The sequence below is a fragment of the Rattus norvegicus genome, chromosome 20 (assembly GCF_036323735.1).
Source record: "Rattus norvegicus strain BN/NHsdMcwi chromosome 20, GRCr8, whole genome shotgun sequence".
Lineage (NCBI taxonomy): Eukaryota > Metazoa > Chordata > Mammalia > Rodentia > Muridae > Rattus > Rattus norvegicus.
Genome location: NC_086038.1, coordinates 18121695 through 18149026, shown reverse-complemented (window position 1 = coordinate 18149026; position 27332 = coordinate 18121695). Strand labels below are relative to the sequence as shown.

Below are 27332 nucleotides of genomic sequence, written 5' to 3'. Positions count from 1 at the left end.
CACAGATAATTACTACTGAGATTTTATTGAGCTCCTCCCCACTGTTTATGTCTGTGAGTACGCATACATGTGTTTTCCATGAGAATGAATATCTTTTAAATGTGGCTATATTAAATATATAGCTATATTTATGAGGTATTCTATAATGTCCTTTCAAAAAACTCTTTTATTGGGCTTAAAGAGAGCTCAGCAGTTAAGAGCACTTGTTGCTTTTTCAGAGGCTCTGGGCTTGGTTCCTAGCATACACACGGCAAGTCACAACCATCTGTACATCTAGTCCTGGGCCTCCAATACCTCTTCTGGCCTCTCTCTGGGTACCCAGCATGCACAGGATGCACATATATGTAGGCAAAGACTCAAAAAATGCAGGAATCTCTAAAAAGCACGTTTTAGCTTTTTAATACTCCATGCCTCTGCGTAAGTGCACACACTGGAGTGCAGCTGCCTATGGAACCTAGAATGATAGGATCCCTCCAGGCCTGGAGTTACAGACAGTTGTGAGCTGCCAGCATGAGTGCTGGGAACTGAGTTCATGGCCTCTTCAAGAAGAGTACACACTCTTAACTGTTGAGTTATCTCTCTAGTCCCCACTATATAATTTTTAATGCCTAAAAAAATTCTTACATTTTTGACTAACTTATATGTTTGGAAGTGACATCCTCCCTTTTCTATAATCTCAGACCATCAGTTATGTGGGAGAAAAATGCCTCTTAAATTTGGTCATTGAGCTGTCTCCTTTCCTACATGCAAGTCAGGAGAGTGAGTAGTACCTGTAGCTGTTTCTTGCCCTGAATGAGCCCAGCCAGACATAGTACTGTAGAAATGACCGCCTCGGACAGCTCATCTGTAGGATGACTCTCTTTGTCTTGTAGGAGACAGAGCATGTGGTACCCAGCCAGTCAGAGTGCCACGGTAGAGCGGGAACCCCGGCTCATGAGAGTCCACAGAGCAACATCTTCAGGTGCCAGGAAACAGTGCGACTTCAACCAAGGTGAGTGAGTCTGTTCAGAAACTACACTGCACCTCTGGTTTGCTTACTAGACGTGCTGATGCCACCTTCATGGGAGTCAAGGATTCCTGACCTGGTTGGCTTTCCTCACAGTCAAAGAAGCTACTTAAAGGGGCCTTGAATGGCAGCCCGTTGCATTAAAGAGAGACACACAGGGTCTTCCTCACCTTCTGTTTGAAGATCGCAAGTCCTGAGATTCAGGGAGGGGAGGGTGGTAGATCTGTCTGTGGAGGAGAATTTGTGTAGCCCTCTGTTTTATGGCCTTGAAAATTCAGTATTCATTTGTGGTCTCTGATGTGATCCTGACAAGCGATGGTGGTGTTCGAATCCACACCTTGCCAGTTGCTTTTACCTGAGATCTCATTAGGTCTCTATGGGCTCAGAAGGCATTGCTCATGAGGTCAATTGCATGGAGGACGCGAGCCCGAGAGACATTAAGTCCCCTTTGCCTAGTCCTGAACAAATAAAAAAAAAAGAGTTAAGCAGAGTGGGCACCTCCAGTGCGTGCTCTTGGCAGGACAGGGGCAGTGTCTGTGCTGACCTAAGTGTTGTTGAGTGACCTCAGTCCAGAAGCAGCCCAGGGCTGGCTTCAGCCCCACTAGACCTCCTTGGAGATAGCTCTGAATCTAGAGCCAGGATATGGGTAGAAGGCTGCCCACAGGAGGTTGGCATGGCCCTCTGACAGGAGCTTGGCATGGTAGCTGCCTATGGAAAAGTCTCTTCTGGAAATAAACAGAAGAAAGAATTCAATGGCTCGTTCTGTGAGCTGTCTTGTAGGACCCTGTACTTGGATAACTGGAGTCCTCACTCAGGGGACGGAGAATGCTCTGCTTCTGAGGGTGACCTTTAGAATTTTGTTTTTGACGGCAGTGCAGTCTGAGTCACAGAGAGAACACAGCCTGTGCTATGTAAGGGTGCTTCAGAATGCCCAACAGACTAAATTTGGGAGCATAAAACCCCAAAAGGGATGGTCCACTCTTCGAAGTGGAGTCACGGGCTGCCATTTGACTCTACTGTGGTTGCAATGGGAAATTTCTCCCAAAAGTTTATGTGTTTGAACCCTCGTTACCTCTAGGAAAATGGGTCACTAAGGGGAGGTCTCAAAACTTTAGAACCAGGGGTTGGGGATTTAGCTCAGTGGTAGAGCGCTTGCCTAGCAAGCGCAAGGCCCTGGGTTCGGTCCCCAGCTCTGAAAAAAAGAAAAAAGAAAAAAGAAAAACAAAACAAAACAAAAAACAAACAACAACAAAACTTTAGAGCCTGTACTCTACTCTCTGTCTTCTCTGTGCTTTCTCATTGTGGATGTAACATGACTGCCACTCTCAAGTTTTTGTCACCATGCCTTGCCCACCATGATGACCTTTGTCCCTCAAACAACAACCCAAAGTAAGTCTTCCTGCTCCACATTGCTTCTTGTGCCCTCCTTCCGGTCACTGCCTACTTTATGTTGTTGCTTGACCTCTAGAACTCACAGTTGGACGCCATGTTATTTCCTCACCGATGAGGAATCTGTCCCTCCTGTTTGAGGCCTTATTCCAACAGACCTCTTTTCATCTGGGCTTGACTTTGTCGTGCAGTGACTAGCTCGCCCGTCCTCCCGCCCCAACAGCCTGACGAAGGCTGTTCTCAGCCAGAATAAGGTCAGCCTGTTCCCATGCATATTTCAAAACAGCGTGAAGCAAACAAAACCAACCAATCTCAAAGCTAAATCACACATGCTTGCGTCTGGAAAGTGTGTGGTGTGGTCCTTCGGGTGTGGGCGTTTCGCAGAGGCTGATGGGAAAATGGTATCAGCCAGCTGAGCTCCTCCAGTTCAACAAACTGAAAACCGTTTTATGTCACGTGTATGGTTCGGACGCTAACTGGGAATTGTACTGTGGTCAGAAAAATGAGTGAGAGTCTGTGGTGATCTCGAGTGACCAGCTGAGAAAAAGTATGGACCTAGATGATTCCATGAGGAACTGTGTAGAACAGGAGACCTTAATTATTGGTGGTAGTGAGTTGTACTTTAATCTGACCCTCAAAGGTGATGGTTGACAAACCACGATATACCCCTATGTATATGTATATAAGACTTCGGAATCTTCCCAGACTATTAACTGAGGAAAACCAGGTGTCAAGTCACCAGTAAGCTCGCCTTACTCAGTGAGCCTGCTGCGGTCCTCAGCAGCTTCCGCTTCCTCTCCGTGTCACAACCCTCCCGAGATCCCTTTCATCCATTCTCCTAGCCTCTGTGCCTGACCTTCTCCTTTCCACAGGATCTAGCTTTCTGAGCTCATAGCATTCCAGAGTATTCTGTGTGCTGTTGCTGCTGTCCGCAATCACAGGATCTCGTGCTAAGTCGCAGGTCATGAATGATGTCATGCCAGTTAAGACTAGTCCTGTTGGGTTTCCTAGCTAGATTAGGCCGGCAACCTTCAATGATGGAGTCACTGACCGCAACTATGGTAGCATCACCCAGGGACAGTCGCCGGGAACTTTTAAAAACCTCAAAATATTAAGGGATCATGTAATCGGATGACCAGGTGAGATGAGATCTCTGGGTAAACATATCTTTGAGTCAGGCAGCTTACATTCCTCATAACAGTTCCTGTTGTGTCAGCCCAGCCCAGCCCATAGCTAGGCTCAGGCATTTGTGGGTCACCATCATCTTCTTCCTCTTCCTCTTCTTCTTCTTACTCTTCCTCCACCTCCTTCCTTCTCTTCTCCTCCCTCTTTCTCCTCCTCTCTCCTTCTTCCTCCTTCCCTCTCCTTCCTCCTCTTCTTCCTTCTTCTCTTTCTCCTCCTCCCTCCTTTCTCCTCCTCCCTCTTTCCTCCTTCTCCCTCTCCTCCTACTCTTCTTCCTCCTTTTCCTTCTCCTCCTCTTCTTCACCTTTAAAAGGCTATTTTTATTTTTAAAAGATTACCAACTTCTTGGTTAGTATACAGAAATAACTAAGCGGTTTTCATCGTGGCATTGTTACTCACACATACCACTGTAATGACTTGGTCACATTTTTCTCCTCTAAAGTCCACCTCAGCATGCCTTCCTCACCGTAACAGGCCTCCTCTGGTTTTGCGTGTATGTGTGTGTTGACATCTTGATCCCACATCAAGAGAAGATGTGATCACTTGTCTTCCTTCCTTCCGTGTCTTAGCACTCGAGGGAAAGGGGACCTCATCTGAGGAGCGGCTTCCATTGCCTACGAGCATGTCCGTGGGATGTTTTCTTCACTGCTAACTGATGCGCTAGGGCCCAGGCCACAGTGCGTAACTGAGTAAGCCAGCAAGCAGTGTCTCACCAAGGGCTCTGCTTCAGTTCCTGCCTTGACTTCCCTTGATGGCGGACTGCGATAGGAATGTGGAAGCCAAACAGATAAACACTTTCCACCCACGTCGCTTCAGGTCATGGCTTTAAGACAGTAGCAGAAAGCAACAGGGCGTCCAGTATCCTCTCTTGTACTTCCTTTAAGTCCCTTCTTTCCCCCCAATAGTCCCCTCTCCTTTGACGCCATATTACTTAGATGCTGTGTATATGTATATGTGTATGTGTTTGAATCTAGGCTCTATGTATGAGAGAAAACATGATGATTGCCTGAATCTGGCCTACCTCGTCTTACATGGTCTCCAGTTTCACGTGCTTTCCTGAAGGTGACATAATTTCACCCTTATGGCCCTATGAAATTAAAAGCGGTGTTTTCCTTGTCATTTATCTACTGATAGGCATTTAGTCCAGTCCTATTTCTTAGCTAATGAAAACAGTGCAGCAATCGTCACAGAAGTGCAAGGACATCTGTGGTGTGTTGTTTTTTTTTAGTCCTTTGGGCTTATTTCAGGAGTGGGTATAGCATTTTTTTTTTTTTTTTTTTTTTTTTTTTTTTTTTTTTTTTTGCGGTTTGTGAGGAACCGCTACTCTGATCTCCATAGCGGCTGCACTGCTCAATGTTATGACTACTCGTGTGTGAGAGCTTGTCTCCCCACATCTTCCTCAGCATTCGTTGTGACCTGTTTTACTTTTATATGTATGTTGTGTGTGAGTGCACATACATGTGTGTGCATGCATATGTGCATGAAGGTCCTGAAGAAGCCAGGAGCCAGAGCAGTGGGCCCTCTGGAGTTGGAATTAAAGACAGGTAGTTGTGAGCTGTCTCATAGGTACCGGTAGCCAAACTGGGGTCCTCTGCAAGTGTGAGCCAACACTGTTTACTGCCAGCCAAGTCTCCAGCCTGAATCATTTGTTTTCTTTTCTTTTTTTTTAAATTTTTTAAAATTTTTAATTTTTTTTTTTCCGGAGCTGGGGACTGAACCCAGGGCCTTGCACTTCCTAGGCAAGCGCTCTACCACTGAGCTAAATCCCCAACCCCAATCATTTGTTTTCTTGATCATGGTCATTCTGACTGGGGTGAGACAAATCTCAATGTAGTGGTCATTTGCATTTCATTGATGGCTGAGGGTTGTTGGGGATTGGTACCAATGCTTTGAATTAATCCAGTCCCCTAATTTGGGAATCTGAGCGTCCAAACTCTGGAGGTCCTTATCCCCAGTTGGTTTTTGATCGATCAATAAAGAGCCAATAGCCAGTGGCTGGGCAGGTAGATGGAGGTGGGACCTTTAGATTTGCATGGGCTAGGAACTGGGAGGAAGGAAGACCAGAATCGCTGTTAGTCGGAGTAGAAGAACGGGATGTAGGAACTGCAGGAGAGAAAGCCAACCAGTCATGTGAGAATCCAGGTATGTGGCCACTGGCCACTTCCCCAATTGGGCCTGGGGTAACAAGGGAAGATTTCAGAGTCTCAGGAGGACCAGAGGGGAGTGTTTGCAGGGGAAGGTTTAGGAGTGTCCGGCCTGTCACTGAGTCACGGCATGTCAAAAAGTTACTGACTGTGTATGTGTGTGTGTGTGTGTGTTCCATTTGAGAATCCAGATAGCTCCTGGGCAGATGAGAGTGTGTGACCTGCCAGGAGTCAAAGTGGTGTAGCTAAACTTGGAGCTGGAAAGGGTCTTGGACAGTTTCTCATGCGGTCATTGTGGTCATTGCAGTCATTGTGGTCATGTGGTCATCAGCCATCCGTGTTCTCTTAAGAACGGTCTATTCAACAGATTTCCCCATTTACTAATGATTTTGGTTTTTTTTGTATTTAATTTTTATCTCTTCATATATTCCAGATATTAATACTTCCTCAAACATGTAGTTCACAATGCTTATCTCTTATTCCGCAGGCTCTCTCTCTCTCTTTTTTTGTTGGTGATTGTTTCCTGTTGTTGTTAAAATATAAAAAATAAAATAAGTATTGGTGTCTTTTACCACACTAGGTCCTGCACCGCGGTGCCCCAAGATATCTGCTAGATATCTTGGCGGAAACACATCCCAACTCCTCGGTGGCCCAGTGTCTCCTGCTGCCGCACACTTTGCTACACTCAAATCGTCACATAAAAGAACACACAACACAATAATCTTTGACCCAATTGATAAGATATAATTGCCCACCTAAACATACAAAGCCCAGTACCATCTATCCCTTAGGAACATTAATAACAACCTGTAAATACACAGAGCGGAATCTTAAAGTCAGCCTCCATTGTCCTGCCACGACTTCTCCCTCTTTCTCCCTTCTCTCTTCCTTTCCGTTCCAGTTTCCTCCTCTTCCTTTAAACTTCTCTCCCACCCATCCTTCCTTCTCCTCCAATGACAGGCCTCCTTCTATCCTGTATCTACCACCCCCCCACCTGTATTTTACAAATTCTGTGGGGAGAAGTTTCTGGCAAAGTCATCTGATTCCTGAGTACTGACTAGGCAGCTGTCCTTGGGGCAGTGGAAATAGCATCAAAATACAGATAACTCCAGGGCAAACCACAACAATTTCCTTTGTTGGATGGAAGCTTAATATCTTGTGATTCCATAATTCGATCATAATAGCAAGTTATCAGAGTCCTTTTCAGAAAGTCCTCAGGTATCTTGAAACGTTTTCCTGGATAGTTTCAGAGTTGCAGGTCTTACGTTAAGGTCTTTAATTTTGATTTCCAGTCTGTCCAGCACCACCCACTGAAGAGGCAGTCTTTTCTCCAATGTATGTTCTGACAGTGTTCTTGAAAAGTAGGAAGACATAGATGAATAGATTTAGTTCTGCACCTTTTATTCTTGTCATCTGCGTGTCTGATTTGTTTTTCGTGCTAAGCCCTGTTTGTTGTGATTGTGAACAAGGGCTCTGCGGGGTACTCTAATTTGATCTTGGCTGTTGTGCTAGTAGGTAGAATTCTGACAGAGATGTATGTAGATATATATAGTAACAGGATATGCCGGACTCTGGTCTGGATCAAAAATGCCTGGAGAAGTCGGAATGGAAACTCAACAGGGGAAGCTGCGACTTTCTTGAGGGGGGAGGAGGTGAGAGAGCATTAAAGTAATAAATGTCAAAGATCATTCTGTGACAAGGGCCTCTAAGGGGCCGCTCATGTTTGGGGTAATTGTGAAGGGTAATTGTGAAGGGACTGCATCAGCCCTTGTGGATGTGGGAGTCCTGGAGACGCTAGAGACCACAGAGTGGAAGCTGGCTATACCTGCAGCATGGTGCTTGTATTTGAGGCTAAAATTTGGACATATCTTTTTGTCTTTCTGTCAGTGTGACAAGTGATCACCAACTGTGGCCTAAAATGACACTCTTAGGTTTCTTAGGTCAAGGTAGGAGAAGTATGGCGTCCTGCCTGAATGCACTCAATGGAGGGGCACGGTCGTATGGCGGGTACCGGCAAAGACATCTCGGTGGTTTATTCTGCCTGCTTTTATGTTTATCTTTTTGGGATAAACGTTCCTAAAACTTTTGTTAGGGGGAACTCAATTAAAAGTTTTGAAGCTGTTGTCTCGAGCTCTTCTTCTTGTCTCTCATGGCTATCTAGAATGTTCTCTTGGCTACTTCACTCCACTTGGCCCCTCTGTCTGTCTGTCCTTCCTGTCCCCCATCCTATACCCCTCAGCAGAACAGCAGGCCAAATACAGTGTGAGATCCTATATATGTGCCTGGTGAGGAGACACATTTGGCTCCCACAATGTTGTAAACAATTACGAGCCCGTATTGAAAATCTAGACTTTTCAGCTTTTGTTAGAAAACTTCCAAGAGTGGGGTTGCCGGGGCGTGCATAGATTTCTTTGCACCAGGATATAGTGAGCAGGCAGAGTTCCTTTTCCCCTCTCCCTTCCCATTTACTTTGGTTGGCTACCTGGCGTTTGATTAAGGATGCCTATCTCAATCCTTCTCTTCCTAGCAACTGCCCATCCTGGGAGCTCCAGCTAATGCCTAATATAGTACATACAGGCCAGCAGAGTTTTCGAAACTCTTTTCTAGTTCACAGTTTGCACGTTACCATGGTTTTCAGATGTTTGACTGCTGTGGATGTCTGGTACTTAACGAGATCTATGCAACTAGAGAATTGCCCCCCCCCCCCCCCAAACTGGAAACTACGAGTGGCTTACTACAACTCCTGTTTTCTATCTTGGAACCCAGAGAGTCTGTGGCTTCCTTGGTTTCTCATTCCCGTGGGTACCAGGGCTAAGACAAGAACTATAAATCAGTTTAGAGCAACTTCATGAATATGCATGAGTTCAACTGAGTTCTATTCCTAAAGCCTATGCTCGTTTTGTATGCCCTCAGCTATGAGAAAAAAGGGTTTTTTAGGAATGTCAGAGAATACCAATGAAGGCGGGTATTTCTCCCCTCAGCTCAGTAAATTTACTTTGGAGAGTGATTAACTCACTTGTATTTAAATTACCATATTAAAATTTATGACAGAATTAAGCCTCCAGTGTCCTTAAAGACCTCCTCTGTATCAACAGGAGCTGTTTCTCAGCAGAGTTGGTGTTAATTAGGCCGATGGCTACACTGGGAGCTCACTGGTTTCTTTATCTGCTGGTCTCCAGTTTTCAAGGGGGCTGAGGATCCTGAGCAGACATAATGGCCTTTGATGGCTTTCCCTGTTTCTCTGTTTGCAATCCTTCAGATGAAAGGAAAGGCTGAAGGCTTTGTTGTTTTATGGAGAGAGGAAGTTTTCTTGGCAGCTACTTTCCCTTGGGGGAATAAAGCCTTTTATCTTTTGTTTTGAGTGTGTGTGTGTGTGTGTGTGTGTGTGTGTGTGTGTGTGTGTGTGTAGCTAGTTGTTTTTTATTTTTTAGTTTTTTATTTTTAAAAATTAAATAGAAGTGAGCAGATTCCTAATGAGTTCCGCTTGAAGGAGAAAAGACGATTAAGGGGCTAGCGGACGGAGCTTTCTAGCAATACAAAGGATGCCATCCCCTCATGCATGAACTGTTCCAGGGGCTTTGCGCATTCCCATACGCTCTTCCTCATTACTGAGCTACTGAGGTTCTGTTCAGTGTTTCGTGAGAAGGGCAGGGATGAAGCAGAAATAGCAAATAGCTTACCTTGCTGGTATTGAGACCCCCTGGTACACGCTTGGGTTATGAGTGGGTTCTCTAGTGTGTGTTTTGAACAGCAAGCCCCCATCCCACTTCCTTCCTCCTGTATAGACACGGGGCCAATCTGTGAGGTGAAAAGAACATTTGAATTAAGAAACTCAGGGTCTTACAGGTGACCTTGCTCATGCCTTGAAATTCTTGGTCCTTTTCATTCTGTTTCTTGGTTGATTGATACAGAGTCTCAGTAACCACGAGTAAACCCAAATTTACTACGTGGCTGAAGATGCCCTTAAACTTGTGATCTCCTTGCTTCTGCCTCTCAGGTTCTCTTCTAACATAAAGAGTTTGTTCTAGGGGTTGGGGATTTAGCTCAGTGGTAGAGCGCTTACCTAGGAAGCGCAAGGCCCTGGGTTCGGTCCCCAGCTCCGAAAAAAAAGAACCAAAAAAAAAAAAAAAAAAAGAGTTTGTTCTAGCGATGGTGTAAGCTCTTTTGGCTCTCATATTGAAAATGTTCACTGCGTTGGCTGTGTAAAAGTGTAGACACAGATGGACATTAGTTTAAGAATGCAGGTTCTCGATGACACAGATTAAAATATTTCCCTCCTCTTGTTAGGGAGAACAAAGTCCCACACCCAGTCCTTGGACTGATTGAAGAAGACATCTTGATCAGTAGGGGGTGGAAACCTGTTGGCATCTTCTGCTTCTTCACGACTTCCTCCCCCTCCTCCTCCTTTAAGAGACCCACCCTCCGCCATTCCATACATAGTTAGCACTTTTGTCTGACATTGGTTTGTTACAAGGCAAAAGGACATTTATTAACATTCACATTGACAGTAATGGTAGTAATAATTAAAATAATAATGATAATAATAATAGAAATATTGGAAAATGCAGAAAAGTTACCTAAATGTCAGTCTTGTAATCTTTCCACTTATATAGAACTACTGTTGTAATGTTCACTGAGGCTTTAGGGCTACTGTTTCAATGTTGATGTGAAAGGTAATTGTGTGTGAAAGTTAATCCCTGCTGGATTGATACTTGATTCCAGTTCAAACCAGTCTCAGAGTAGACAGGACCACCAAATATACATCCAGAGCACAGAATACTTAAATGTATCCACATGTTTGTTCAAGGTGAGAGAGCACCAAGTAGGCCGGTAATTACCCGAAAGATGAGCTCACTTATATCTAAAACGAACAGCCTTAATTTCCCGAATTAAGCACGCGAACATCCAATTCCCGTAAGGAAGATGTTTGATAAGGTTAGGGATCATTGTCAGATGCACTTCCTGGAGAAAGAACGTGTTGTCCTTGATATCTGAATGTTTTAGAAACCTTGGTGGCTTACTACGGGATAGATTCAGGAACAAAAGAGACAGAGGCGTGTGTGAGCTGAATGTCAGCTAAGGACTCTGGACAACCTGTCAAGGGCTGTGGTCAGGGCCACTTGGAGACCGGGAAGATTACGTCTCAGCCTCTCAGTGAGACAATGGCTTCTCTTGTCATCAACGCTCTTTTCCAGATGCACACTAAATACGATGCTCGCACTATGCACAATACCACACAAAGATCCCTTTTATCTCCTCTCTGTAGTTTTTCCCCCTGTCCATAACCTGAAGGATTAGGTATGGTGCGTGTTTTTAAAATATGTCGGACGCACATTGCTGCGTGATTTGTCCGACTTAATTTTGTAGTTGCACATTTTATGGTAAACTCTGAACGACGTTTACTTTTAAAGATTTGTTTTTAAATGTGTGTGTGTGTGTGTGAGAGAGAGAGAGAGAGAGAGAGAGAGAGAGAGAGAGAGAGAGAGAGAGTGAGAGAGAGAGTGAGAGAGAGAGAGAGAGAGAGAGAGAGAGAGAGAGAGAGAAGACTGAGACTGTTTATGTCACATGTGTGGGTACCTGCAGAGGTCAGGGTGCTGGATTCCCTAGAACTGAAGTTACAGGAGCTTGACTTGGGTCATAGGAACCAAACTCAGCATTCTCAGTGAAAGACCCCCAGAGAGGACCTTTCCCTCAGGAGGAGTCCCAAGCGCCCAATGACCGAGCCGAGTCCACTCGGATGCAATCAGCAAGAGGGTTTATTGGAAAACACAGGTACCTGCGGGCACACAGTCTCTTCGGAGGACTTGCGCGCCCAGCAGCTCCAGCATGGGGCTTTTATAGGGATTGGGGAAGCAGAAGCGGGCGTACAGAAGCAGATGCATAGTTACGGGGATTGGTGGATTCAAACGAGGCACATAGACATGTTCACATATGATTGGCTATTTCACATGATGAGGTAATAAGGTATAGCTACACACATTGGCAGGTTTGGGGCGTCCTGGATGTCGGGGGCTGGGGGCTTATCTCTTCCTGCCAGGTGGCCTGTGAGTGGTACTCCTGGTCTGTTCTGTATTCCTTTCCTTTTATGGTCTGTTAGTTTTCACGGTGACTCGGCCCTAGGTATCTGGGCGTGCCTGGGCTCCTTCAAGCCTGTTGCAACTCTGAGTTAAGACTCATGGGGTGGGTCTTTCATTTTCCCCCATTTTCTTTTAGACTTGAGTAAAATCCTTTACTCAAATCGAATTCTAAGGAATCTCTTCCTGTTGTCTTACCCTCTGGTATTGTTGGGTGAGAACAAGTGTCTGAATGACTGAGAGTCTGTTCTTTATGAACTGCATCAATCTGTTTAGAATGCAGGGGCCAAAGAGGAAGATTAGGAGGAGGATGATTAAGGGTCCCATCAAGGTGGACACCAGGGTAGCAAACCAAGGGGATCGGTTAAACCACCCCTCGAACCAGCCTTGTTGGGAATCAAACAGCTTCTGTCTCTGGGCCAAGCGTTCTCGGAGCTTAGCCATGTTATCTCTCACTAATCCTGTATGGTCTGCATAGAAACAACATTCTTTCAGTGTAGCACACAGGTTCCTTCTTTAAGGAATATCAGGTCTAATCTTCTCCTATTCTGAAGGACTACCTCTGAGAGGGAGGTTAGGTATTCTTGGAGGTCAGCTAAAAAGTCTTTCACTCTTTTTATATCTGAGTCAATGGCAGTTCTGAATTCTCTATAAACCTTGCATTGCAGGGCAATGGCAGATGTCCTTGTGCTGCCCTTGCAGCACCTAGATAGCCTTAAGTAATTCTCAACTCTTTTTTTTTTTCTTACTAAGTCTCTAGCATCAGGATTCCAATCTGGACACTATCTAAACCTGCACACCAAGGTCATGACTAGCTTTTAGAACTTCTAAACTTGTACAGATTGTGATCCCTGAGGCACAGTCCCAAGAAGTGTTAGGAGTACTAACATATGCAATGTTACATCATTTGTAATAGAAATCAAGCCTATCCCCACACCTATCTTGATAAAACCCGGGGCAAACATGAAATTAAGTCTAGGGAGCTTTTTGAAGATCTGATTTTCCCTCTAGGTCCCAGCTCTCAGCCCCAACAGCTAGTACACGGCTGGTGAGGGCTGAGAGTTGATGGCTGTCAGGGTGGTCAGCAGCACCAGGTACGGTCCTTTCCAGTGAGTATCTGGGTTCGGTGCCATCGTATGTAGCCGAGTCTCTGACCTGGAACTGGTGAGATGTCTCAGGGGTCCCCAGGGCATAGGCTGCTGCCAGCTCTGAGCAGATTTCTTTCTGTATCACCTGTAGGTCTTTTAGCCTAGCACACAAATCATTATTACTATGGCACTATGACATGTTGGTTCAGTAACATCATCTAATACAGTCAGGGGGACTGAGGCCCCATTTAAGATCTCAAAGGGGGTAAGGCTGAATCTGGGAGGGTATTTCTTGCTCTGAAGAGAGCAAGAGGGAAGGAGTGTCACCCAGTCTGTGCCAGTCTCCATGGTTAATTTGGTCAGGGTCTCTTTTAGAGTTCTATTTATTTACCCTACCTGTCCTGAACTTTGAGGTCTGTAAATACAATGTAATTTCCAATCGACCTCTAAATACTTGGCCACACCCTGGCTTACCTTGGCAACGAAAGTAGGGCCGTTGTCTGACCAGATTACCTTGGGCATTCCAAATCGGAGGAAGATTTCTTCCAGTATCTTCTTGATGATTGCAGAGGCCGTCTCTTGTTTGGTGAGGAAAGCTTCTATCTATTCCTGAAAAAGTATCTACAAGTACTAGGAGATACTTGTGATTATATTTTTCTGGTTTTATCTCAGTGAAGTTCACTTCGACTTTTCACCAAACTCTCTAGGTCTCTTTGCCCTGTTTGCTTGTTAAGCATTCACTTATTGACATACCTTATACTTTCTACTGCCTCTCTGGCTAAAATCTTAAAGTCTATTACATACACTTAACTACTTGGACAAACTTTTTATCTCCTAAATGAGTCCATTTCTGTATTTGGCAAAGTGAGTCTTTTCTTTGTTCTCTGGGGGAGTATAGCTTCCCCCACAAGTGTGCCATTGTCCTTTATCTTTTAAGCAATTTGGGCCTTTTCTAAGTGAGGCCATCCCTTAGTCCGATCCTAGTTCTCAGTGGCTGTCTCTTGCAGGCCTGCAACCAGGATAGGCTCCTGCATAGCCATTTCCCGAGCCACTTTATCTGCTTTGTTACTGCCCAATGCCACTGAATCTCTTCCCTCCTGATATCCTGAGCAATGAATAGTACTCACAGTTGTTGGCTTCACCAGGGCATCCAAGAGATGGCAAAGGCATCTGCGGCACTGATGTACTGGGGGGGTAGAGGTTCAGCCATCCCAGATGACATTGTGTTGTCCACCATGGCAGCACCCACCTATCTCTGACCTTCATGAAGAGAACTGTTCCCGTCTGTGGACAAGGTAGCCTCGGCTTTCAGCAGGGGTCAATCAGCCAGTCGCAGAGGTCTTTCCTCCACCCATGGGCTTCTGCCAGTGCTTGACACTCGTGCTGTGGTGGCTCCAGGTCAGGATTGGGCAGCAAGGTGACCAGATTGCCCCCAACAGGTGGAGAATCTAGTCCATGGCAGCTGACCAGTGGTCCCATCTTTTGGGACACTCTATTCAAAGGCAAACATCAGCCACTCTATCACAGTTTAAGTCCTGGATTGGGTGATAATTGTTAGTGCCCGGCTGGCAGGAGTGATATGTTCCAAGTAGAACAGCGCTAAGCCATTCATCTCCCAGCATCAGGTACTGGTGCACTGAGACAGGTCTTAAGCTCCGCATACACAGTCTGTAGATATGCATACACATGGCCTCACCCAGCCATTTCAGCCCACGCAAGCCATTTTGGGGAGCAATTTTCTCATGAGCAAGGGATGGGGGCAGTCAGGGATGACTATGAACTAGTGGGTTACCCGGCCCACGCCAAGGTCCACTGTTCTTCGGGCAGTCCATAAGTATTGTTTGTTGCCAGTAGGCCCCTGTACCCAAGGTCTTTGGATACTGGCCCACTGGAGCATAGGAGCACAGAGCATTGGGTCCCTGTATCCATAAAACAACTGGGCAGGCTTCCCTCCTATCTCTGCACATAGCCAGCACTCCAGGACCGAGAGGCTCTCCAGTGTCCCCTCTTGTTCTTTCTGGGGCAGTCCCTGACCCAGTGTCTTTTTTTTCCTTTGCATTAGGCACACTGATCTTTAGCCAGGAATTCTCTTCTGTTGCCAGGTACTGTCTTCTTAGGTTCCCTAACTACTGTGGCCAGTATATGTTCCTCTCTTGTCTTTTATCTCTCTTTAGCTCTCTAGCTTCCTCTTCTTTTTGTCTCTTTTCTTCCCTAGCTTTCTGCTCTTTTTACCTTCTTTTCTCTTTCTCTTTGTTTAACCTTACTTTCTCTGTAACTTATACTAACTCTCAGCAACTTAGCTTAACCCTTCAAATTTCTGTAACTTTCTCTTCATACCCTTTCCTTATCTTAGCCAGATTGGTGGGGCATTTTCCAGCCCCTAGGAGACCCACCCTTGGAGCCTGGGGGCAGACCTGGCACTCCCTACCTTCAGGCATCTGAAGAGAGCAGGCACAAGTGAGGGCCTTCTAGCCATGTCTGGAACATTCTTTCATCCTCTAGTAGGATTCTGTCTTTCCTCGGTGGTAAAGAAGACCTGTAACAGTTACTAACAAGCATCTCATGTGGGATGGTGAGAAAACAAGAAGGGAATCTAGAGGAGAGAGGTCCACTGAAGAGGACAAATAGCATTTAGTCACACAGCTAAACCAGGAGGCCTTTTTTTTTGGACAAAAAGGCCACTGTAAATATAAGCACAAGCTTTGTCTATGAAACAGAAAGGCGAGCAGAGAGGCAGCCTAGCTGTTACCGGCTGTCTCTCTGGGCTTAGATTTTCCCTTAAGGAGTACCTACCTCCCTTCAGTGTCAGCTTGGTGGCTTTGCCTCTCAAGAGAACCAGCCTCCAAATGACACTAGGCTTCTAGTAACAACTAATAACAAAAGGATGGAGAGATGGTTAGAACCTGGGTGCTAAATACTAAGCAGCTGACAAAAGAATTATAACCAGTTCACCTGGGGCTTTCAGGACTTTAGTAACAGCCCTTTACCAAACTGTCTCAGTGGGCTATAGGCCCATGGAAAAGAAAACATTAATCCTGACTGGCAAAACAAAGTTCTTCACAGTTGTAGATTCTTTGAAACTATTTTAGGGGCTCTTTTTGTCCCCCAACCTGGGGCATTTTAACCATAGGGGCAGGAACTGGCTGCTGTGGGGATAGGACCAAAGGCACTCTCCATGTTAATGATGATCATCGAGAAAAGTAATTTAATGTTGGAGACTGACTCCTCCCTTGGAATAAGGACAGCAGATAAGGCAGGCTTCCTTAAAGAACTTCTCTAAATGAGCGCTCTCCTACTGTGAGCAAATGTCAGAAATTCCTTTCCTGTTCTTGTTTTCCTTATAGCCCCACTTAGCTCTCAGCCCTTTTAGATCATTCTTCCTGTAGCATTTCTAACACAGCCTGTCCCTTTTTTATAGCCTGTTAACAGCATTTCTGATCTTTTAGGCAGCTACGCACTAAGTGCCATACCGGCTGAAACTCCACCTTTAAGATTCCTTACTCCCAAGGAAAATTTAAATCTTTCCCAGTTCATCACAGCTGGCTGCGAGCATAAGCACAGATAAAACACTATATGTTTTTGTTTTGTTTTTCTTTCTTTTTTTCAGAGCTGGGGACCGAACCCAGGGCCTTGCGCTTGCTAGGCAAGAGCTCTACCACTGAGCTAAATCCCCAACCCCCAAAACACTATGTTTTAAAAATTAACTTTGGCTATCAACCAACACACTGCCACTAGAGCGGGGTCTACAAAATTAAGTTTCTTACTCACTAAGCGTTAAGGGGACCAAGTAAAACGAACAAAGCAAACAGTTTCATGATTTCAAACACAGTCGTCGGTCCAAGATTTTAAACACAGTCATCAGTCCAAATTCAAACACGAAACAAAAGTCAAAAAGACACTAACAGACACAACTCGTCCAGAAAACCACAGTCAGGTCACAAAGAAGACAAACAATTCCAACAGTCAAACAAGTAACAAGCAGACGCGCCGCGCGGCTTCGGTACCAAACTGAAACCAAAAATTCAGACGGAGTCAGCGAGGGTCTTGGATCCTCTACTCCAATAAAATTCAGACGGAGTCATCAAGGGTGCGGATCCCTCCGAAAATGGACGGAGGTGCCACGGATCTGGATCTCCCTCTCCTCCAACCACCCTTGGAACGTCTTCCAGGGCTGCGGGGGAGAAGTCCGAGCTCGTCAGCTCCTTCTCTGGCCCGCCCAGATAGTCCCCAGATCTGAGCCTATTGATCGATCGTTCACAGGACAAGACACAACAGACAAGACAAACGCCGGCCGGCTTACCTCTCGGTGGGTGGTCAGTGGTCTCTGGGCAGAGGGTCTCCAAACCCCGGGCGAGCCCCCATAATGAAAGACCCCCAGAGAGGACCTTTCCCTCAGGAGGAGTCCCAAGCACCCAATGACCGAGCCGAGTCCACTCGGATGCAATCAGCAAGAGGGTTTATTGGAAAACACAGGTACCTGCGGGCACACAGTCTCTTCGGAGGACTTGCGCGCCCAGCAGCTCCAGCATGGGGCTTTTATAGGGATTGGGGAAGCAGAAGCGGGCGTACAGAAGCAGATGCATAGTTACGGGGATTGGTGGATTCAAACGAGGCACATAGACATGTTCACATATGATTGGCTATTTCACATGATGAGGTAATAAGGTATAGCTACACACATTGGCAGGTTTGGGGCGTCCTGGATGTCGGGGGCTGGGGGCTTATCTCTTCCTGCCAGGTGGCCTGTGAGTGGTACTCCTGGTCTGTTCTGCATTCCTTTCCTTTTATGGTCTGTTAGTTTTCACGGTGACTCGGCCCTAGGTATCTGGGCGTGCCTGGGCTCGTTCAAGCCTGTTGCAACTCTGAGTTAAGACTCATGGGGTGGGTCTTTCACTCAGCACATACTTTTAACCAGAGAGCTATCTCTTCAACCCTCTAGGATAGAATAGAAGGCATGCATGCATGCATGCATGCATGCATGCATGCATGCATGAATGAATGAATTTTAGTTTTTCAGTGTTAGCCCTCGCTGTCCTGGAACTAACTGTGGACCAGACTGGGCTCAAAGTCACTGAGATCCATCTGCCTCTGTCCGAGTGCTGGGATCAAGTGTGTGCCACCACTGCCCTGCTTAGGATGGAATGTTTGGTAGTCCTGGTATCCTTATGATTTAGCTCAGTTGGGAATAGAAATATTAAAGATGGCTTTGCTATGGGGTCAGTCTGTGGCCCGGTCACCTGTTTCTCTAAGTGGTTTATTTTTGTGGGTAGTTTTTTTTTTTTTTCCCCTCTCTCATGCTGAACAAAACTGCATGTCTGGGGAAGTCTAATAGCACAGAGTTACGACCAAGCACCCAGTCCCCTGCAGGTGCCAGGAACAAAGGAAATTCAAGGACCTTTCACATGGATGGGGTGTGGAGGAGAACGGCAGAGAAGCAGAATCAGGAGTAAGGTAAATGCCGGAGGCTTCTTAGACTGTGCCTTGGAGTCTGACGACAAACTTGCTCACACCCAGCTCATTGAATAAACCCCGAACCATGGCAAGGAGCCCTCTGGGAAAGATCTAGGATATGTGTCTAAGGCCTTGAGCTGGGAAAGGAATGGCCTGGGCAGTGTAAGAGCCCTGAGTGGTGATTCTAGCTCTGTGTCCTTCTTGGATGGATTTCTTAACAAGGGAATGACGAGGTCTATGGCCCAGGGTTCCTGTTGTTCAGGATTAGACAAGGGATGTCACAGAGGGCTCTGCACAGGTGCTGGTTTGAGGCAGGTACTGGTGATCGTGTCCTCACCACCTTCACCCATCATCACCCTTCTCCCTGCTCCACCAGACTTGATCTACCTTCTTCTCACACTCCCTCTTCTCACTAACGCTTCTCTTCTCCCCCCCCCCCGTTTAATTCCACCCCAACCTCAGACCCTAGTTCTTCACTCCCAACTTTCCATGCAGTTTTTCCTCTTATTTTGAACATAAATTTCCACATTTAGAAAATGTTCTGTTGAGCCAGCCACCCGGTTGACCTCAAAAGTTCTTTGGTTTGTCACTTCAAATAGCACAGAAGCTGTTAAGCCCACTGGTTGAGAATAAGATCACTACTGAAATTTCAAGACAAATTTGAAGCAAATTTAATTAAATACTAGGCAGGTCGATGGGCTCGCTGGTCATGTCCATTTTTGGGTTTTTAGAGAATGGCTCCGAGTCATGTTTTGCATGGGCTTAAAAATGCAAAACCAACGATTCACAGTATTTCCCATCATATCCAATCAGGGGCAAGCATACATCTTGACCTACTTCCTGTTCACATACCTCCCGCCCAAATGTGGTCAAGCACATCTGGTGTGGATCGATTGGACAAACCTGTTTAGAGGAGTGAAAACATACAGCTTGTAATCGCCCACAAATAATAGCTGGCAGCTTTCAAGAAGTATTTGTCCTTGGGCAAGGGGCTTATAGGTTCCACGGATCTCTTCGGGACAGTAATTAAGACTTAAAACCTAACTTTAACTCTTACAAAGCTGACTTTCATTCTTTGGAGTGAGTGGCTCTCTTTGTATTCATGAGATGCTCACCATGATGCTGACCTTGAACTCTAGATCGCCCTCCATGGTCCCAAGACTCCCTTCGCCACATGTATTATCATCATAGGGTCTGGGTTGCGGGATCCTGCCTTGTTTTCTCCTCCATCCCTTGCAGAGACCAGATCAGGGCTCCACTCTTTCTGTAAATCTTTAAGCTAGACTTTAACTTCTCCTTGGCTCCTTGAAACTGGCTGAATTCCTTGATTTGCTAGTTGAGGCTCCAGTGATTTGGACCCTTCTTTGCACAACTTAAATGTGAGGTTATGATGTTTCAAAGACATTTTCCTGGACTGTACATGGCAAAGATAACCCTTGGTGGCCATAGTGGTTGGAGAATCAATGTCAAAGAGTGTGGTCCTTCGATGTGTAGTTTCTGCCTGTCTTGATGATCTTGTTAGTGTCCAGCCAAAGATCCCCAGGGTGTCAATGTCCAAATGGTTGTTTCTTGGTAACTTTAGCATCTGTGGGAGGAAGATGAATTGATGTGCAGTGGTGGTCTTTGCTGGCTGGTTTTAACTGTCAAGTTGATAAAACCTGGAATCACTTGTGTATTAGTAAGGGTCCTCTGGAGTCACAGAACTTGTGCAGTGTCTCTATATAGTAAAGGAATGTATTGGAATGACTTATAGTCTGTAGTTCACCTAACCCAACAATGGTCAGGCGTGGATAGGATGTCTAAGAGTCTAGCAGTGGCTCAGTTCCAGGAAGCTAGTTGTTCCAGCTGGTCTTCTGTAGAAGTAGGTTTCAACAGATGTGCTGGCAAGGAAGTGCAAGCAGGTGAAGAAGAGTGAGTCTTCCTTCTTCCAATGTCCTTATGTAGGCCTCCAGTAGAAGGAGTGGCCCAGATTAAAGGTGTGTGCCACCGAGCCTAGGTCTGGGACTTAGGGTTAGGGACTTAGGGTTGCCCCAGGCTGACCTTGAACTCAGAGATCTCCTTGCCTCAGTCTCCTGGGATTAAAAGTGTGTCCTACCTTGCCTAGGCCTAAGCTTTTCATGGCCACTGTGCCTCAAGATCTCCATGCCAAGGTCAGAAACCTGTGTCTTCCAGCCTCAAGACTTGGATCACAGGTGAACTCTCCAATTCCGAATTCCAGATATAGTCAAGTTGACAACCAGGAATGGCCATTACAACTGGCAAAGAGAGCTTCCCTAGATTAAGTTGGCTCATGAGAATGTTGATGGGGATTGTCTTGATTGGCAGAGAGGCCCAGCCTGTTCACGAATGGGCCCATTTCATGGGCTGGGCACTGCACTGTGTAAGCATACAGAAAGCTAGCTGAGCATAAGCAAGCAGGCAGCGTGGGTGCATTTAGAAATTGTAAACCCAATAAACTCTCCTTTTTTCTACCATAGGTTGCTTCTGGGCAGAGTATTTTTTATCACACTAACAGAAATGAATCTCGAAACAGGATCTGATGGAAGATTATGAGACTAGCTTCCTGAATTGAACTAGGGACAAATGGTCTGGCTCTGGGACTAGAAAGGGATCAGTCTTGGTTCATGGAGTTCTGGCTTCTCAGGGATAGGGGATTGACCCCTGCGGAGTCCCATTTGGAGATCTGTGCTAAGGATTTTTTATTGGTGCTTGTATTACTATAAAAGTACCAGTGACTTTTCTATTGCTGTGATAAGATATCATGACCAAGCCAACTTATAAAAGAAATAGTTTATTATGGGCTTCTGTCCATAATAAGAGGCTTGAGTCCATGATGGTGGAGTGTAGGTAGCAGGCGTCAGGCACCTGGAGCAGTTGCTAAAAGTTCACATCTCGAACTGAAGAAGGAGGCAGAGAACACACTGAGACTAGGTCTTTTGAAACGTCAAAGACTTCTCAAACAGTTCAGAACCTAGGGAACATTTGAACACGAGTACTGCTTAAAATTAACTTCCAGAGAGAAATAACTGATGGATCCCAACAAGACCACATGTCACAGAAAAGGAGATTGGTTTCAGAAAATGTGGGTGCTAGGGATGGAACGTAGTGGGTATCCGGGGTCAATATAGTATTGGGTGGCTTCAGTCAGGAGAATCAGGAGCCTGGAGAAAGAAGAGAATTAAGCACTAGTTTTGTGATGACTTCAAACAAGAGTCTGCTGTGCCTTGTCAGATTCTACAGTAATATATTCCCTGGGAGGCCAGCCCAGAGAGAGAGTCTACACTGGTCACTTCCCAAGCTATTGCCTAGGGGCTTTTAGGATAAAATTTCCAATTAGGAATCCCCCAAATTGTTTGGTTATTACTCTATCTCTCTTAATATTTTGATTTAGGAGGTCTGAACTGAGTCATATCTATCTCTGTTTGATTACTGTTGTTTGCTCGCTGTTGTTATTGGAGACAGGGTTTTTCCATGTGGCCTTAACTGTCCTGGAATTCATTCTGTAGACCAGGCTGGCCTTAATTCATAGGGATCCACCTTATTCTGCCTCCTAAGTACTGGGATTAAAGTTGTGTACTACCCCAGCCTGGTCTATTTCTGCTTTTAATAATAGAAATAGACTCTAATCTCCACAACTGTAAGGTAGGAGGTGGGGCCTGAGTCCTTAGTCATTGGCAGTATGTTATTGGAGATCAGCATCCTGGGTTGACCTATAACATCTTTGTCCTCTCAAGGGGAATTTGTTGACCTGAATAAGTGGATATATGCATTACTAGTCAGCTGAGAAGCATCTCTTGACTTCTAATTTTTCGATGTGTAAGTGACAGTCTGTGATAATTTCTAACTCAATGACTTTAAAGTTAAAACCTGTGCTCTTTGATGTTCATTATTTGGCTCAGAAGTTTATAAAGAACCAAAAAGAGGGCCTGGAGAAATGGCTCAGCAGTTAGGGGTGCTTGCTGCTCTTGTAGAAGATCCAAGTTGAGGTTCTGGTTCCCATGTTGGGCCGCTCACAACAGCTCCAGGAGACTTGATGCCTTCTGGAATAAATAAATATATTTATTTAAAAATAGATGTATTTAAAACAAAGAATCAGTAAGAGATTGTGTTTGGTATGTACTAGACACCATACAGAGAGGCCCTTTATAACGCTGGCGCCAAGGGTGGTGGTTGTCTCTAAAACGATACTCCTGGAGTTTACTGGCATCTCGTCTGTGTCTGCATGTAGAGGTATTGTGTGATGTGAAGAACATTTTGCTCAGGGTTGCCCTCTTGGGATGTACCTTTTGTTTTCAAAAAGAGTTTCAGGAAATGACAGTGATACCACCAGCCAGTAGCCGTCCGGCTGTACATCCCTGTGTCCCAAGTGCTGTGTCCTAATATCGAGGCTTGCTTTATTCACAGAATATTGTAAATCTCTTGAGATTTGTGGTCAGCTCTGTTTGGCCCTAAGGCTGTGAAGCATTCTGAACACGGTTAAGGTGCTTATCCTCTACTCTTTCTGACAAGGTTCTTTGGATTCCAGGGTAGCCGTCTAACTAGTCTTAGTTAGGCACTGACTTTTCTTAGCTCACCCTTCTCAAGGGAGAAATGTCCTTATGGAAGGGAGAGTCACTGCAGCCTGCAGGTGACTCAGAGGAGGCAGCATGGGCCATGCAGACTTGGTAATTTATCAGAATTGGCAGCTGTCCAGGGGTCTGAGATAAATACTTTATTATCAAATGTATACATATACACACACACACAAATATACATACAAATGTATGTGTACACACACACACACACACACACACACACACACACACACACCCCTATACATATATAAAACATTATTGGCTGTTGGGCTAGGGAGAGATAAACAGTTTAGAGGACTCTGGATTAGATTCTGCCAGCCACTGGCTAAAATGGATGCTTTTCATCGAAGCAAGACCGTTCCATTAACCAATTAAGTTATAGTTAAAATGTCGATATAAAAATAAAACCCGATATCCTGTGTTGGGATTGGCCATAAAGATAAATGTTGAGCAAAATTCATGATTCCTGTCCTACAGAGCTTGCCATCAAAAGTGACTGTTAAATAATTCTAAAGACATGGGATTACGAACTGAGTCGTTTCCTATGCAACAGGTCCCCAGAGAAAGAAGATGTAATTGGGACGTATGTGTTCGCCAAAGGAGAAATGAGTTAATTCAGAGATGAAGTGAACTAGGAGAGAACTAGGTAGGCACAAGGACATTGTGGTGGTTTGAATATGGTTGGCCCAGGGAGTGGCACTCTTAGAAGTTTCGGCCTCGTTGGAGGAAGTGTGTCATTGTGGGCGTGGGCTTTAAGACCCTCCTCCTAGCTGCCTGGAAGCCAGTCTTCTCCTAGTGGCCTTCTGAACAAGGCGTAGAACTCTTAGCTCCTCCTGCACCATGCCCGCCTGGACACTGCTGTGCTCCCACCTTGATGATCACGGACAGAACCTCTGAACCGGTAAGCCAGTCCCAATGAAATGTTGTTCTTGTAAGAGTTACCTTGGTCATGGTGCCTTCACAGCAGTAAAACCCTAAGACAGACATGAGCTAAAGGTATGAGCTTGGAAGGTGTGTACTTCGTGGGAGGCACTGGAGGGACGCCCTTTTAACTACAGCACAGATGGGCGTGGTATGAGCAGAGAATGAAGAGGTGGGCCAAGGCTAAATCCTTCAGACCTCATTAGACATTTTCAGAATTGCAGAGTGTCTCTCCGGGGACTTTTCTGAACACAGTTACACAGTGTCCTTCACTCGTCCTGCCCAGGTTGCCGAACTCATTCTAGAGCCGCTGGCGAATCCTTAGTAGATTTTTCTCAGAATTGTATCCTTTGAGTGCAGTGGGCAGAGGGTAGTTGAGGGGCCAGATCTTGTGCAGGGAATACTCTGGAAAGGGGAGTAAGGAGACCGGGAGCCCTTTACTATTCCAGCAAAAGATAACAATAGCTTTGCTCAAGATGGTGGTGAGGGGTGTGAAGAGGAGGGAACAGACAAGTCATTAGAGGTAAGAAATTGAAATACTGGTAACATATTGGCTGCTGGGCAAGGGAAGGATAAACAGTTTAGGGAACTCTGGGATAGCTTCTATCAGCCACTGGCTAGCTGGAAGCTTTTCATTGAAGCAGGCCTGTTCCATTAACTAATTCAATAACAGTTAAAATGTTGATATAAAAATAAAACCTTGAGCTAAAATACAGTGCTCCTCTCACAAATTATCACATCCCGTGGTCTGAAGTTGTTCTGGGGCCAAGGAAAATATTTGAATGCCTAGTTGGTTTTGTTGTTTTAGATTCCTGTACACCTCCCCAGAGAGGCCCGCTGCAGGATGACCCTGACGCCTGACTCTGCAAACACTTCAGGAATCCAGCAAAATGGGAACGCTGTTTTTTTTTTAAAGCTGCCTTTCGATGACCCGTCCACAAGCTCACAGGCATAGATCCTGGGGAGAAGCCGTTTTAATATCAGTACACAACTACCTTTGGTAGTTCTCTATTGAAGAGTATTCATTTAAAGCACCAGTATTTTTATTTACTGTATCGTGGTGATGAAGGTGGTTTTGGTACAGATGGTGGAGGTGTGACAGTGGTGACACTTTAGTGGTGTGACAGTGGTGGTATTTCTTGTGGTGATGTTGGAGGTGTTGTCTGTGGTGATGTTGGAGGTGTTCTCATGGTAATGGTGCTGGTGCTGCTGGTGATGGTGGAGGTATGGCTTGTGATGCTCTAAGTGATCATGGTATCTCTAATGTTAATGCTGCTGATGGTGGTGAGGATGCTAATGGTGGTGTTGGTGACAGCTGTTGGCAGTGGTGGCAGTGATTGTGGCAGCCATTGTTGCAACCGGAATGATGGGCTCTGTGGTGAACGAGGCATCAGTATTGAGGACCACCGTTGGGCTCTGAGGAGTACACACTGCATGTCTTTTTGCCTACTTAGGCCTTGGCTAGGAACCAGAGTTGTGATGGATTGGCAGTGTTCTGACTCGCTCATCTTTGCCTTCCAAACGTGGGTTTGATGGAGACAGGTAGCCGTTTGCCTGTTACTGTGGGAGGCGGGAAGGCAGTAGAACTGAAGGGAGAATTTCGGTGTGGTGCGAGTATCATGTATAAAATGATTTCTTGGCAGGATTGACCATGGTTGGAGCAGTGTCTTAAGGGTATGGGGGAGAAGGAATTGGACTCAGCTGCTTACTGATCTCCTCAGTCACTACTGAACTTTCCCAGCAAGACTTCTGTTTTGTTTTACACACACACACACACACACACACACACACACACACACACACACTCACTCACTATCTTCAGACACACCAGAAGAGGGCATCGGGTCTCATTACAGATGGCTGTGAGCCACCATGTGGTTGCTGGGATTTGAACTCAGGACCTCTGGAAGAGCAGTCAGTGCTCTTAAACTCTGAGCCATCTCTCCAGCCCTGACCTTTAACACTCGAACATCAGGCTGTCATTGTCCTTGTCTCTGAATGATTGGTGCTTTCTGACTGTGAGGGCTTGAGCAGTTTTCCTGCTAGTTCTGGTCTCTGTGCCTTGCTTTCCATTTCTCCATGATCCTGCCGTCCGGCGGGTTATCAGTTCTTGTTGACTTATTGGTTTTTTCATGGCTTCGTTCCTTTCATGAAAATACAGATCCTAGGGCTGGAGTGATGGCTTGGCAGTTGACAGCATTGGCCGCTCTTCTGGAAGACCCAGTTTGATTCCCAGCACCCACATGATGGTGACAACCATTTGTAACTCCAGTCCCTGAGGATCTGATGCCCTCTTCTGGCTTCTGTGGGCACCAGGCACGAATATGGTACAGAGACACATTTGCAGGCAAAATGTCCATACACATAAAAATAGAGACAAATCCTCAAAAGAATCACGACAGTGGTCTTTCTATGTACTGTCTTATCCCAGTACCTGATCTAGGTTAAGGAACGTAATTGATGCTAATAAATACTTGTTGAATGACTGATGAAATTGCTTAACTGCCCTCCCTCCTCCTTTTGGACCAACGGCCATAACAGTACTAATCTCATGTGCTTCTCTTGAGCATTAAATGAAGTAATTTGATTAAACCACCTGACAGGACCAGCTGGACGCATGAGGGCTGGCGAAGTCTTGGATTCCTCTTGATATTTTTCTTCCTTGAAACTGTTTTCTCTCTGGTAACTATAGAACAAATTCTGGTTGGCTTCTTGTCTTCGTATGCTGCTTCTCCATTTTCTTCATGACTGACTTTCTTTGCTCCTCTCCTCCCCTCCCCTCTCCTCCCCTCTCCTCTCCTCTTCCTTTCTCCTTCCTCCCTTCCCTCCCTCTCTCCCTCCCTCCCTCCCTTCTTTCTCCCTCCTTCCTTCCTTCCTTCCTTCCTTCCTTCCTTCCTTCCTTCCTTCCTTCCTTCCTTCCTTCCTTCATCAGGCCCAGGATCTAAGCCCAGGGCCTTTCACTTGCCAAGCAAGGTCTCTGCTAGTGACCTAAAGCCCAGCTCCCATGGCCTGTCTGTCTTTTGTCTTCTGGGTTAGTTCTAAAGAAGATCGTAATAGCTACCTCATGGGACACGAAAGGCTGTTCATAAACAATTCTTACTGTCACTGTCAGCTGTAGAAAACAATACAGGGAGTCTAGAGTCACATAATACACCACACTGGAATCATTATATAATTCTGGTGACTAATGGCATATTTTTAATAATAACCAAGTTTTGGTATGCTGCCAGATAAGCCAACATCCATGTCAGATGGTTCACAGCTGCCTGCAGCTGCAGCTCCCGAGGTTGCAACACTGTTTCTGCCCTCAATGCACCCTGCCCTCACATGCATATTCCCGAATACAGACACATGGGCCTATGATCTAAAATAAATCTTAAAAACACCACACTCCTGCTTTCTTATGGAAGTGTAGGTTGAGAACCACCCTAGATAACAAAGAATGTAAGACCCATTCAATGATTTGAAAAGAAGGGATGCTTAATCCCCGTTCCCTTGAGTCC

General features: G+C 45.6%; 1 protein-coding gene across 9 annotated transcripts in view; it reads left to right on the top strand.

The window, feature by feature from the left end:
* The window catches only part of Fam13c (family with sequence similarity 13, member C), a 122183-nt gene that overhangs the window by 37862 nt on the left and 56989 nt on the right, over positions 1-27332 (top strand). For all 9 annotated transcript variants that reach the window (NM_001399503.1, XM_039099240.1, XM_039099238.2 and 6 more), the window contains one exon: positions 873-991. In NM_001399503.1, coding sequence (NP_001386432.1) covers positions 873-991 — 119 coding nt within the window. The remainder of the gene's footprint in view (positions 1-872; positions 992-27332) is intronic.